Source organism: Pan troglodytes, chromosome 11, assembly GCF_028858775.2.
Source record: "Pan troglodytes isolate AG18354 chromosome 11, NHGRI_mPanTro3-v2.0_pri, whole genome shotgun sequence".
Lineage (NCBI taxonomy): Eukaryota > Metazoa > Chordata > Mammalia > Primates > Hominidae > Pan > Pan troglodytes.
In genome coordinates, this window is record NC_072409.2 from 28,057,475 (window position 1) to 28,072,673 (window position 15,199).

A 15,199-nucleotide genomic window follows, 5' to 3' on the forward strand; every position below is an offset into this window, starting at 1 on the left:
TTTTCTTTTTTTTTTAAATTTTATTATTATTATACTTTAAGTTTTAGGGTACATGTGCACAACGTGCAGGTTTGTTACATATGTATACATGTGCCATGTTGGTGTGCTGCACCCATTAATTCGTCATTTAGCATTAGGTATATCTCCTAATTCTATCCCTCCCCCCTCCCCCCACCCCACAACAGGCCCCAGTGTGTGATGTTCCCCTTCCTGTGTCCATGTGTTCTCATTGTTCAATTCTCACCTATGAGTGAGAACATGTGGTGTTTGGTTTTTTGTCCTTGCGATAGTTTGCTGAGAATAATGGTTTCCAGTTTCATCCATGTCCCTACAAAGGACATGAACTCATCATTTTTCATGGCTGCATAGTATTCCATGGTGTATATATGCCACATTTTCTTAATCCAGTCTATCATTTTTGGACATTTGGGTTGGTTCCAAGTTTTTGCTATTGTGAATAGTGCCGCAATAAACATACGTGTGCATGTGTCTTTATAGCAGCATGATTTATAGTCCTTTGGGTATATATCCAGTAATGGGATGGCTGGGTCAAGTGGTATTTCTAGTTCTAGATCCCTGAGGAATCGCCACACTGACTTCCACAATGGTTGAACTAGTTTACAGTCTCACCAACAGTGTAAAAGTGTTCCTCTTTCTCCACATCCTCTCCAGCACCTGTTTTTTCCTGACTTTTTAATGATTGCCATTCTAACTGGTGTGAGATGGTATCTCATTGTGGTTTTGATTTGCATTTCTCTGATGGCCAGGGATGATGAGCATTTTTTCATGTCTTTTGGCTGCATAAACGTCTTCTTTTGAGAACTGTCTGTTCATATCCTCCTCCCACTTTTTGATGGGGTTGTTTGTTTTTTTCTTGTAAATTTGTTTGAGTTCATTGAAGATTCTGGGTATTAGCCCTTTGTCAGATGAGTAGGCTGCAAAAATTTTATCCCATTCTGTAGGTTGCCTGTTCACTCTAATGATAGCTTCTTTTGCTGTGCAGAAGCTCTTTAGTTTAATTAGATCCCATTTGTCAATTTTGGCTTTTGTTGCCATTGCTTTTGGTGTTTTAGCATGAAGTCCTTGCCCATGCCTATGTCCTGAATGGTATTGCCTAAGTTTTCTTCTAGGGATTTTATGGTTTTAGGTCTAACATTTAAGTCTTTAATCCATCTTGAATTAATTTTTGTGTAAAGTGTAAGGAAGGGATCCAGTTTCAGCTTTCTACATATGGCTAGCCAGTTTTCCCAACACCATTTATTAAATAGGGAATCCTTTCCCCATTTCTTGTTTTTGTCAGATTTGTCAAAGATCAGATAGTTGTAGATATGCAGCATAATTTCTGAGGGCTCTGTTCTGTTCCATTGGTCTATATCTCTGTTTTGGTACCAGTACCATGCTGTTTTGGTTACTGTAGCCTTGTAGTATAGTTTGAAGTCAGGTATTGTGATGCCTCCAGCTTTGTTCTTTTGGCTTAGGATTGACTTGGTGATGCAGCTCTTTTTTGGTTCCATATGAACTTTAAAGTAGTCTTTTCCAATTCTGTGAAGAAAGTCATTGGTTGCTCGGTGGGGATGGCATTGAATCTATAAATTACCTTGGGCAGTATGGCCATTTTCAAGATATTGATTCTTCCTACCCATGAGCATGGAATGTTCTTCCATCTGTTTGTATCCTCTTTTATTTCATTGAGCAGTGGTTTGTAGTTCTCCTTGAAGAGGTCCTTCACATCCCTTGTAAGTTGGATTCCTAGGTATTTTATTCTCTTTGAAGCAATTGTGAATGGGAGTTCACTCATGATTTGGCTCTCTGTTTGTCTTATTGGTGTATAAGAATGCTTGTGATTTTTGCACATTGATTTTGTATCCTGAGACTTTGCTGAAGTTGCTTATCCACTTAAAGAGATTTTGGGCTGAGACAATGGGGTTTTCCAGATATACAATCATGTCATCTGCAAACAGGGACAATTTGACTTCCTCTTTTCCTAATTGAATACCCTTTATTTCCTTCTCCTGCCTGACTGCCCTGGCCAGAACTTCCAACACTATGTTGAATAGGAGTGGTGAGAGAGGGCATTCCTGTCTTGTGCCAGTTTTCAAGGGGAATGCTTCCACTTTTTGCCCATTCAGTATGATATTGGCTGTGGGTTTGTCATAGATAGCTCTTATTATTTTGAGATATGTCCCATCAATACCTAATTTATTCAGAGTTTTTAGCATGAAGTGTTGTTGAATTTTGTCAAAGGCCTTTTCTGCATGTATTGAGATAATCATGTGGTTTTTGTCTTTGGTTCCGTTTATATGCTGGATTACATTTATTGATTTGTGTATGTTGAACCAGCCTTGCATCCCAGGGATGAAGCCCACTTGATCATGGTGGATAAGCTTTTTGATGTGCTGCTGGATTCAGTTTGCCAGTATTTTACTGAGGGTTTTTGCATCAATGTTCATTAAGGATATTGGTCTAAAATTCTCTTTTTTGGTTGTGTCTCTGCCAGGCTTTGGTATCAGGATGATGCTGGCCTCATAAAATGAGTTAGGGAGGATTTCCTTTTTTTCTATTGATTAGGATAGTTTCAGAAGGAATGGTACCAGCTCCTCCTTGTACCTCTGGTAGAATTTGGCTGTGAATCCATCTGGTCCTGGACTTTTCTTGGTTGGTAAGCTATTGATTATTGCCTCAATTTCAGAGCCTGTTATTGGTCTATTCAGAGATTCAACTTCCTCCTGGTTTAGTCTTGGGAGGGTGTATGCATCGAGGAATTTACCCATTTCTTCTAGATTTTCTAGTTTATTTGTGTAGAGGTGTTTATAGTATTCTCTGATGGTAGTTTGTATTTCTGTGGGATCAGTGGTGATATCCCCTCTATCATTTTTTATTGCGTCTATTTGATTCTTCTCTCTTTTCTTCTTTATTAGTCTTCCTAGCGGTCTATCAATTTTGTTGATCTTTTCAAAAAACCAGCTCCTGGATTCATTAATTTTTTGAAGAGTTTTTTGTGTCTCTATTTCCTTCAGTTCTGCTCTGATCTTAGTTACTTCTTGCCTTCTGCTAGCTTTTGAATGTGTTTGCTCTTGCTTCTCTAGTTTTTTATTTGTGATGTTAGGGTGTCAATTTTAGATCTTTCCTGCTTTCTCTTGTGGGCATTTAGTGCTATAAATTTCCCTCTACACACTGCTTCGAATGTGTCCCAGAGATTATGGTATGTTGTGTCTTTGTTCTCGTTGGTTTCAAAGAACATCTTTATTTCTGCCTTCATTTCATTATGTACCCAGTAGTCATTCAGGAGCAGGTTGTTCAGTTTCCATGTAGTTGAGCGGTTTTGAGTGAGTTTCTTAATCCTGAGTTCTAGTTTGATTGCACTCTGGTCTGAGAGACAGTTTGTTATAATTTCTGTTCTTTTACATTTGCTGAGGAGTGCTTTACTTCCAACTGTGTGGTCAGTTTTGGAATAGGTGTGGTGTGGTGCTGAAAAGAATGTATATTCTGTTGATTTGGGGTGGAGAGTTCTGTAGATGTCTATTAGGTCCGCTTGGTGCAGAGCTGAGTTCAATTCCTGGGTATCCTTGTTAACTTTCTGTCTCATTGATCTGTCTAATGTTGACAGTGGGGTGTTAAAGTCTCCCATTATTATTTTGTGGGAGTCTAAGTCTCTTTGTAGGTCACTAAGGACTTGCTTCATGAATCTGGGTGCTCCTGTATTGGGTGCATATATATTTAGGATAGTTAGCTCTTCTTGTTGAATTGATCCCTTTACCATTTTGTAATGGCCTTCTTTGTCTCTTTTGATCTTTGCTGGTTTAAAGTCCGTTTTATCAGAGACTAGGATTGCAACCCCTGCCTTTTTTTGTTTTCCATTTGCTTGGTAGATCTTCCTCCATCCCTTTATTTTGAGCCTATGTGTGTCTCTGCACGTGAGATGGGTTTCCTGAATACAGCACACTGATGGGTCTTGACTCTTTATCCAATTTGCCAGTCTGTGTCTTTTAATTGGAGCATTTAGCCCATTTACATTTAAGGTTAATATCGTTATGTGTGAATTTGATCCTGTCATTATGATGTCAGCTGGCTATTTTGCTCATTAGTTGATGCAGTTTCTTCCTAGCCTTGATGGTCTTTAAAATGTGGCATGTTTTTGCAGTAGCTGGTACCAGTTGTTGCTTTCCATGTTTAGTGCTTCCTTCAGGAGCTCTTTTAGGGCAGGCCTGGTGGTGACAAAATCTCTCAGCATTTGCTTGTCTGTAAAGGATTTTATTTCTCCTTCACTTATGAAGCTTAGTTTGGCTGGATATGAAATTCTGGGTTGAAAATTCTTTTCTTTAAGAATGTCGAATATCGGCCCCCAGTCTCTTCTGGCTTGTAGAGTTTCTGCCGAGAGATCAGCTGTTAGTCTGCTGGGCTTCCCTTTGTGGGTAACCTGACCTTTCTCTCCGGCTGCTCTTAACAGTTTTTCCTTCATTTCAACTTTGGTGAATCTGACAATTATGTGTCTTGGAGTTGCTCTTCTCGAGGAGTATCTTTGTGGTGGTCTTTGTATTTCTTGAATTTGAATGCTGGCCTGCCTTGCTAGATTGGGGAAGTTCTCCTGGATAATATCCTGCAGAGTGTTTTCCAACTTGGTTCCATTCTCCCCATCACTTTCAGGTACATCAATCAGACGTAGATTTGGTCTTTTCACATAGTCACATATTTCTTGGAGGCTTTGTTCGTTTCTTTTTATTCTTTTTTCTCTAAACTTCTCTTCTTGCTTCATTTCATTCATTTGCTCTTCCATCACTGATACCCTTTCTTCCAGTTGATCGCATCGGCTACTGAGGCTTCTGCATTGGTCACGTAGTTCTCGTGCCTTGGTTTTCAGCTCCATCAGGTCCTTTAATGACTTCTCTGCATTGGTTATTCTAGTTATCCATTCGTCTAATTTTTTTTCAAAGTTGTTAACTTCTTTGCCATTGGTTCGAACTTCCTCCTGTAGCTGAGAGTAGTTTGATCGTCTGAAGCCTTCTTCTGTCAACTCGTCAAAGTCATTCTCCATCCAGCTTTGTTCTGTTGCTGGTGAGGAGCTCCGTTCCTTTGGAGGAGGAGAGGCGCTCTGATTTTTAGAGTTTCCAGTTCTTCTGTTTTTTCCCCATCTTTGTGGTTTTATCTACCTTTGGTCTTTGATGATGGTGACGTACAGATGGGTTTTTGGTGTGGATGTCCTTTCTGTTTGTTAGTTTTCCTTCTAACAGACAGGACCCTCAGCTGCAGGTCGGAGTTGGCTAGAGGTCCAATCCAGACCCTGTTTGCCTGGGTATCAGCAGCAGAGGCTGCAGAACAGTGGATATTGGTGAACCGCAAATGCTGCTGCCTGATCATTCCTCTGGAAGTTTTGTCTCAGAGGAGTACCCGGCCATGTGAGGTGTCAGTCTGCCCCTACTCGGGGCTGCCTCCCAGTTAGGCTACTCGGGGGTCAGGGACCCACTTGAGGAGGCAGTCTCCCTGTTCTCAGATCTCAAGCTGCGTGCTGGGAGAACCATTATTCTCTTCAAAGCTGTCAGACAGGGACATTTAAGTCTGCAGAGGTTACTGCTGTCTTTTTGTTTGTCTGTGCCCTGCCCCCAGAGGTGGAGCCTACAGAGGCAGGCAGGCCTCCTTGAGCTGTGGTGGGCTCCACCCAGTTCAAGCTTCCTGGCTGCTTTGTTTACTTAATCAAGTCTCGCCAATGGTGGGCACCCCTCCCCCAGCCTCGCTGCTGCCTTGTAGTTTGATGTCAGACTGCTGTTCTAGCAATGAGCAAGACTCTGTGGGCATAGGACCCTCTGAGCCATGTGCGGGATATAATCTCCTGGTTTGCTGTTTTTTAAGCCTGTTGGAAAAACACATTATTAGGGTGGGAGTGACCCGATTTTCCAGGGGCTATCTGTCACCCCTTTCTTTGACTAGGAAAGGGAATTCCCTGATCCCTTGTGCTTCCCGGGTTGAGTGTATATATATATATAAGTGTATATATACCCCTATATAAGTATATCCTTACATAAGTATATATATATAAGTATATATCCTTACATAAGTATATATATACGTATATATATACTTACATGAGTGTATATATACGTATATATATCCTTACATAAGTGTATATATACGTATATATATCCTTACGTAAGTGTATATATACGTATATATATCCTTACGTAAGTGTATATATACGTATATATATCCTTACGTAAGTGTATATATACGTATATATGTATATATATACTTATATACGTATATATATACGTATATAAGTATATATATACATATATACGTATATATACTTATATATATACGTATATATGTATATAAGTATATATATAAGTATATATATACTTATATAAGTATATATATACTTTTATATAAGTATATATATACGTATATAAGTATATATATACATATATAAGTATATACTTATATATAAGTATATACTTATAAATATAAGTATATATATTTATATATATACTTATAAATATGTAAGTATATACTTATATATACTTACATATATACTTATATGTAAGTATATATATAAGTATATATATACACTTATACATATACTTATACATAAGTATATATATACTTATATATAAGTATATATATACTTATATATAAGTATATATAAACTTATATATAAGTATATATAAACTTATATATAAGTATATATATACTTATGTATAAGTATATGTATAAGTGTATATATATACTTATATATAAGTATATATATACTTATATATAAGTATATATATACTTATATATAAGTTTATATATACTTATATATAAGTTTATATATACTTATATATAAGTATATATATACTTATATATACACACACTTATATAAGTATATATATACATACATACTTATATAAGTATATATACACACATACTTATATAAGTATATACATACATACTTATATAAGTATATATACATACATACTTATATAAGTATGTAGGTATATATACTTATATAAGTATGTGTGTATATATACTTATATAAGTATGTATATATACACATACTTATATAAGTATGTATATATATACATACTTATATAAGTATGTGTATATATACATACTTATATAAGTATGTATGTATATACTTATATAAGTATGTGTGTATATATACTTATATAAGTATGTATGTATATATATACTTATATAAGTGTGTGTGTATATATATATACACACACACACACACACAGACACACTTATGTGTATACATCACATGTGTTTTTATGGCCAAATAGTACTCTATTGTGTATGTATGTGTATGTGTGTGTATATACATATATTATGATACACTATGATTCATATATTTCTAATACTACTACTATTTGACTACTTCTAATGCATTCTTTGTCAGTCTTAGCTACAGATTATAATTAGTTGCCATTTAAAATAAAAGGTGAATCAAAGTCTGTACCTTAATTATACCGGTCTGCCAGAGTGTGAATTTTGAAGCAATTTGATAAAAACATTTTTGAAAGTCTAAATCTACTCCTTAAACTGTATTTATTTAACATGTTTATTTAGCATTCCAGTGCTGAGCGATTCAAGGCCATAGCTAAGATTACTTTGCATTTCCTTATTATCTTTCTATCGTAGAGTTATGATCTTGATGACCTTTCTCCATTGTTTCACAGGGGAACAGGGAACGTGTCTGCCAGGAGAACAGACAGTGGAGTGGAGGGGTGGCAATATGCAAAGGTGAGTTGAATGACACTTAGCAGCCCCCAAAATGACACTGAGGACACAAAATAACAGTGTGGCTACATTTTCTTTATAGGTTAGTTTTGTAATTAAAATGTAAGCCAACTCCATAAGCCATATGAGAACCTTTTAATGGGCTTTTTCTCAAGGGCAGTAAACCAATAAAAGGGTCAAAAACTGTAGTAGGGATTAACAATTAACTGCAATAGGACACAAGATTACTGACTCTGGAATGGCAAACAGTTTGTTTAAAAACTAGTTAATTATTGAGTTTAGTAGCATTTTGGGGGGTTTTTTCTCAAATAATTATAAATTAGAAGGCTTAGAGCTGTTGTTTTTTGGTGACAGTACTAGCCAATACTTTTAACGTGCTGTTGGTCCATCTGTCAAATCAATTAATATTAATATTTTGCATGGAATTTAACTCATTTTATGAGAACAACCAAGTTTATTTGGCAAAATGTGGGTTAATGCACATAACTTTATCCCCAGTATTCCTTTCTCTGCCAAAGGACAATGTATGTATGTATTTATGTATTTTTATTTTTATTTTTAAATAGAGTCTCACTCTGTCACCCAGGGTGGAGTGCAGTAGTGCAACCTCAGCTCACTGCAACCTTCACTTCCTGGGCTCAAGGGACTCTCATGCCTCAGCCTCCCGAGTAGCTGGGGCTACAGGCATGCTCCACCATGCCCGGGTAATTTTTTGTATTTCAGTAGAGACGGGGTTTCACCATGTTGGCCTGGCTGGTCTCGAACTCCTGGCTTCAAGCAATCCATGCTCCTCAGCCTCCCAAAGTGCTGGGATTACAGGCATGAGCCACCATGCCTGGCGCAGCATCAATAGCATTTTAAAGCTCCCTATGTGGTTTCAAAGTGCAGCCAAGGTTAAGATCTGTGATCCCAGCGTACTCAACTTTGGGCTGAAAGAAGTCTATTAGCATCTGGTCCAGGGACTCAACTCTGAGTTCACATTTGAATTGTTTGGGGAATTTTTAATATAATACTGAAAAGTAGCCCTCAATATAAAGATTTGGACTCATTTGGTCTGTGATAGGCCATAAATGCTTCCCAGGTTCTCTAAGGTACGGCCAAACTTGAGAAGCACTAGTCTAGAACCACCTTTTCTGCCTTCACAAAAATTATAAAATTAAGACTCAAGCCCATTTTTTGAGATTCTTGAAAGAGTGATCCTATTTTCCTCATAGCATCCCTGTTAATAACATTTCTCACAATAATGCAAAATCATTCTTTATAACTTTACTATAATACTCACCAGTTTTTTTTTTTTTTTTTTTTTTTTTGAGACAGAGTCTTACTTTTCGCCCAGGCTGGAGTGCAGTGGCGCGATCTCGGCTCACTGCAAGCTCCGCCTCCTGGGTTCACGCCATTCTCCTGCCTCAGCCTCCCGAGTAGCTGGGATTACAGGCGCCGACCACCATGCCCGGCTAATTTTTTGTATTTTTAGTAGAGACGGGGTTTCACCATGTTAACCAGGATGGTCTCAATCTCCCGACCTCGTGATTCGCCCGCCTCGGCCTCCCAAAGTGCTGGGATTACAGGCGTGAGCCACCGCGCCCGGCCAATACTCACCAGTTTATGAAGTCAGCATATTCCTCAAAAGCCATATAAAATGTCATTTATAAAAGCCATATAAAATGTCATTTATTCTATTCCCCACAAGCTCTTGGGTCCCTGTTCTTTATACTTTCCTATTGTCTTTTACCTTCTGATAATTTTATCTCTTTTTACAAGCAGTATGACCTTGACCAAATTATTTAACTTCTCTAAGCCTCACTTTTTGCCAACTGTTACATGAGATAATCTCAGAGTTGCTGTAAGTAAGGTTGCCAGATTTAGAAGAAACAAAAATACAGGACATGCAGTTATATTTAAATTTCAGATGAAAAATAATTTAAATGTAAACTTATAAATATGCAATATCGGAGACACGCTTATACTAAAAATGTATTTGTTATTTATCTGATACTGAAATTTAACAGGGCATCCTCTATTTTATTTGGGCTTACAACTTAAGTGTTGTAAGAAATAAATTTAGTATTGTTTGAAAAGTTCTTGGCCATTGTTAGCAACTTACAATGAGATTGTTATATTTTACCCACCTGCTCATCCATACTCCCTGTCCCCAGCATTATTAATAATACATAAAGACAGCTGGAGTCAATAAGACTAACTCCCAATCTTTAATTGCATGCATGTATTAATCCAATACTTAGGTATGCTATATTTTTCTCCTTCAATGAATATCACTGTGCTTCACACATGAGTAGGCCATAATATTTTATATATTCCATGAAATATCTTTGGCAATCATAGGAAAAGAAGGAAAGAGGAATTGGGGAAGCAATTAATATGAGGCTTTTATTCTTGTTTTTAGAGACCAGGTGTGAAACTCCACTTGAATTTCTCAATGGGAAAGCTGACATTGAAAACAGGACGACTGGACCCAACGTGGTATATTCCTGCAACAGAGGCTACAGTCTTGAAGGGCCATCTGAGGCACACTGCACAGAAAATGGAACCTGGAGCCACCCAGTCCCTCTCTGCAAACGTGTGTGTTGACTTTAGGAGAAATTTTAATCAGATTCAGTTTCACGATTAGCTTCCCGCATATCCAAAACATAGAGGAAACTCCACTCATAAGGGATATGGGCCCAGAGAAAGCAATTAATGCCTATCCAAGCTGAATTCTCTGGGATATTTTAAAAATATATTTGTGTTATCTGAGAATCAGCTTTTGTTAGATTCCATGAGTGATTACTAAGTGTTAGATTCCATGAGTGATTACTAAGAGAAAATGCAACTTAATGAAAAAATTTTGACATACATGTATCATGAATTCTACTGGGGATAGGAAAGAAATGAAAGAAAATACATTTAATATGTGATGTTAATATAATGAAGTATATATAAATATGATAAATTAAGATAATGAGTTATAACCATTTGAATGAAAACAATATTCACAAGCAACATAGAAGTTGAGACTGCTCTTGTTAACTGTTTCAAGTTTCAAGTATCATCGTAATGCAGTAACAGCGGAAGTGTACCTCACTCTAATACTTCTATGCCCATTTAAAAATCTGAAATTGCTTGAAGTATGTGTTGACATGTGTGTCACACACTTGTGCTAAGCACGCATAATGCCATCATCATTTCCTGTGTTTCCCTATAAAATGAATCCTATAAAAATGAATCCGTCTTTATCAATAAAGCATGCAAACTCCACTAATTCTAATATCCTGCCCATAGCAGTATGAGTCTAAAGTCACATTCAGCTCACATAGAAATGTCTGATGGTTTCCTGGTTCCATCCTCCTGAAGGATGTTCAATAAAAGAAAGTAAGGTGACAATGAGAAGTATTTGATATTCTTCAAATAAGGGAATATTTGATATACCCCTTGATTTCTAGTATACCTTTTGTTTTCACAATGCTGATCAAAAAATCAGTCTTAAACGAATGTTGTGGCCCATAATTTCAGGCATAAATTGTCATCTTCAACTTTTAGGACCTTGCGTTAGTGGTTGAATAACTTCATGCTTTCTGATCTTATCTGGCTTTATCTTTACACATAATTTCATGAGGATGCAAAACAAGTCTGTGTCTAATGTTTGGAGTTCCATATTTTTAAACCTTATATGATCATTATTGAGAACCCATCTCTTATAGGACTACTACTCCACCTTCAAAGAAATACATTAGGAAAAGAGGGGAAATATCAGTAAGCATTTTCTTTTCTTTTTGACAGCAAATCCATGCCCTGTTCCTTTTGTGATTCCCGAGAATGCTCTGCTGTCTGAAAAGGAGTTTTATGTTGATCAGAATGTGTCCATCAAATGTAGGGAAGGTTTTCTGCTGCAGGGCCACGGCATCATTACCTGCAACCCCGACGAGACGTGGACACAGACAAGCGCCAAATGTGAAAGTAAGTCAGCAGGCAGAAGCCAGTTCATGCCGCTAGTGCGAAATGTTTTCCCATCCCTGTGAAGTTGTTTTCAATCAAGTCACTTAGTTGTAGATACTTAGATCTCTGTGCTATCACAGTTATCATCTTCCTCATTAATGTTTGTAAATTTCTTTTAATCTTTGAATTTCAAACATTTTTAAAAAAGCTTTCCAGAACTAAACTAAAACCCACCTGACTAGGATTCACTGAACAGATTTTCAAAATGTGCTCCTCTAAGAATGAGCAAGATATTAAATTCAAAATACAAATTTTTCTCCACACTGTCAGAGTCCCCAAACTATCCTTTAGCAGACTATGAATGTTTTGCAACAGAAAAATTATTCCACAGTGGTTCTCAAACTTGAGCCTGCATCAGAACCACCTAGAGAACCTGTTAAAACACATTTCTAGATGTTGCTGATGAGGATGCTGCTGGCCCAGGAAACACAATCTGAGAACCACTAGCAAGCACTATGTTGCTAGCACCAGCACTATAGGTTAGTGCTTTGTTACTGCATTTATGCAATCTGGAGGCATCTTATGCAGCCTTGTGATAATGCAACGTTTTTTAACACACACTTTTTCTAACTCCATTTAAAACATCTCACTGCCAGCTGGGTGCGGTGGCTCACACCTGTAATCCCAGCACTGTGGGAGGCCAAGGTGGGCAGATCACCTGAGGTCAGGAGTTTGAGACCAGCTCAGCCAACATGGCAAAACCCTGTCTCTACTAAAAATACCAAAATTAGCTGGGTGTGGTGGCACACACCTGTAATCCCAGCTACTCAGGAGGCTGAGGTAGGAGAATCTCTTGAACCTGGAAGGTGGAGGTTGCAATGAGCCAAGATCACACCACTGCACTCCAGCCTGGCAGATAGAGCAAGACTGCATCTCAAAAAATAAAATAAAAATCCCCCTGCCAACATCCTGCTCTCCAGGCTTATTTGTTGTCCAAGCTACTCCCTCTACAGTAATCAATTAAAATATTCATTGAGTCTAACCAGAGGCAAGGCACAAGGCTGCATAGTGTAAGAATGTATCATGCCTACAATGGTCTTCATCTTCAGTACACTTGCACTCCACTTAATGAGATAAGAAATATGCCTGTGAAGGTCATGGGGATTCTGAAGTCAGAAAGACCTGAGTTTGAAGAAAGACCTGAGTTTGAATTCTGTCCTCAAAATGTTTAACTCTAAACTTATGCTAGTGCCTTACTTCTCTGAGTCTTAGGGCTGTCATTTGTTAAGAGTCTCAATTATACCTTTCTTATAGTTATTATAGATTTGAAGAATAAGTGAATTGGTGCATATTAGCAATATTTCCTAATAGGAAGATATACACAACAGCCCAAGTCCCTGAATTTTCAGCTAGCAGCTTATTGCAGTATTAGAATGTTTATTTTGCGGGGAGGGGGTCAAGATGGCCAACTAGAAACAGCTGTGGCCAGAGCCTCCCACCGAGAAGAACAAAAACAGTGAGTGAATCCTGCACCGGCAACTGAGGTATCCAGGTTCTCTCATTGGGACTGAGTAGGCAGTTGGCGCAATCCACAGAAAGCGAGAAAAAGCAAGGTGGCACAACGGCCCACCTGGGAGCCACATGGGGCAAGCAGAGCTCCCACCCCCAGCCAAAGGAGGCAGTGAGTGATTGTGCTACCCCACTCAGGAAACCACACTTTTTCCATGGATCTGTGCAACCTGCAGATCAGGAGATCCCCCTCATGAGCCCATACCACCAGGGCCTTGGGTCCCAAGCACAGAGCTGTGTAGATTCTTGGCGGCCACTCAGCTGAAAACTGCCTAAGACTACTGAGTTATCAGAGGGAGGAACAGCCACCATCACTGTGGCTGCCTGCTGCCTAAGATGTGACTGAGCTTCTGGGGGAAGAGGCGGCCACCATCACTGCAGCTCCAGTCTACCATTTTTTTCCCTGCTGGTGCCAGGGAGACTGGGCAATTTGGACAGAGGAGGAATTCCCCACAGTGCAGCACAGCAACTGTGACAGATCGTGGCCAGACTGCCTCCTTAGGCTGGACCCTGACCCCTTCCTCCTCATTAAGCAGGGCCTCCCTGCGGGAATTTCAGCAACTCCAGCCAGGGGTTTATGAACAGAACTCTGATCTCCCTGAGATGGAGTCCTTGGGGCTCCATGTGGCCATGGTCTCCACAGATCAGCAGGCTTAGTCCTTCCCCTGCTAGCTCTGAGGAATCCAGGCAGGCTGGACTAGTAGGATTCCCCACAGCACAGTTTACCTGCTCTGCCAAGGGGCAGCTAGAGCGCTTTGTTAATCGAGTCCCTGATCCCATGCCTCCTGATTGGGATGAGACCCCCCCCACAACAGGGGTCACCAGACACCTTATACAAGGGTGTTCCTGCTGGCATCAGGTCAGTGCCCCTCTGGGACAGAGCTCCCAGAGGAAAGAGCAGGCAGCCATCTTTGCTGTTCTGTAGCCTCTGCTGGTAACACCTTCAGGTGCAGGTGTGACCCAGGCAAATAGGGTCTGGAGTGGACCCCCAGCAAATCACAGCAGCCCTACAAAAGAGGGGCCTGACTGTTAAAAGAAAAACAAAGAGAAAGCAGCAACAACAGCCATCAACAAAAAAGCCCTCACAAAAGCCTCATCCAAAGGTCAGCAACCTCAAAGATCAAAACTGGAGAACTCAGGAAGATGAGAAAAAAAATCAATGAAGAAAACACTGAAAACTCAAAAAGCCAGAGTTCCTCTTCTCATCCAAATGACTGCAACACTTCTCCAGGAAAAGCACAGAATTGGGCAGAGGCTAGGATTGATGAATTCAAAGAAGTAGGCTTCAGAAAGTGGTAATAATGAAGTTCGCTGAGCTAAAGGAACATGTTCTAAACCAATGCAAAGATGCCAAGAACCAGGATAAAACATTACAGGATCCGTTAGCCAGAATAACCAGTTTAGAAAGGAATGTAAATGACCTGATGGAGCTGAAAAACACAACACGAGAACTTCACAATGCAACAAGTATCAATAGCTGAATGGACCAAGTGGAGGAAAGAATTTTAGAGTTTGAAGACTATCTTGCTGAAATAAGACAGGCAGACAAGATTAGAGAACAAAGAATGAAAGGAATGAACAAAACCTCTGAGAACTATGAAATTATTTAAAAAGACCGAACCTATGATTGATCGGGGTACCTCAAAGAGATGAGTATAGAACCAACTTGGAAAACATACTTCAGGATATCACCCAGGAGAACTTCCCCAACCTAGCAAAACAAGGCCAACATTCCAGTTCAGGAAATCCAGAGAACCCCAGTAAGATACTCCATGAGAAGGTCAACCCCAAGACACATAATCCTCAGGTTCTCCAAGGTAAAAATGAAGGAAAAAATGTTAAGGGCAGCCAGAGAGAAAGTCCAGGTGACCTACAAAGGGAAGCCCATCAGACTAACAGCAAACTTCTCTGCAGAAGCCCTAAAAGCCAGAAGACATTGGGGGCCAATATTCAAAGAATTTCCAAGCCAGAATTTCATAGCCAG

General features: G+C 39.1%; 1 protein-coding gene across 2 annotated transcripts in view; it reads left to right on the top strand.

Annotated features, from left to right (window-relative positions):
• SVEP1 (sushi, von Willebrand factor type A, EGF and pentraxin domain containing 1) overlaps window positions 1-15,199 on the top strand; it is a 205,056-nt gene that overhangs the window by 173,657 nt on the left and 16,200 nt on the right. For both annotated transcript variants that reach the window (XM_016961409.4, XM_520182.8), the window contains exons 41-43: window positions 7,653-7,716; window positions 10,118-10,291; window positions 11,491-11,667. In XM_016961409.4, the coding sequence (XP_016816898.1) occupies window positions 7,653-7,716; window positions 10,118-10,291; window positions 11,491-11,667 (415 nt within the window). The remainder of the gene's footprint in view (window positions 1-7,652; window positions 7,717-10,117; window positions 10,292-11,490; window positions 11,668-15,199) is intronic.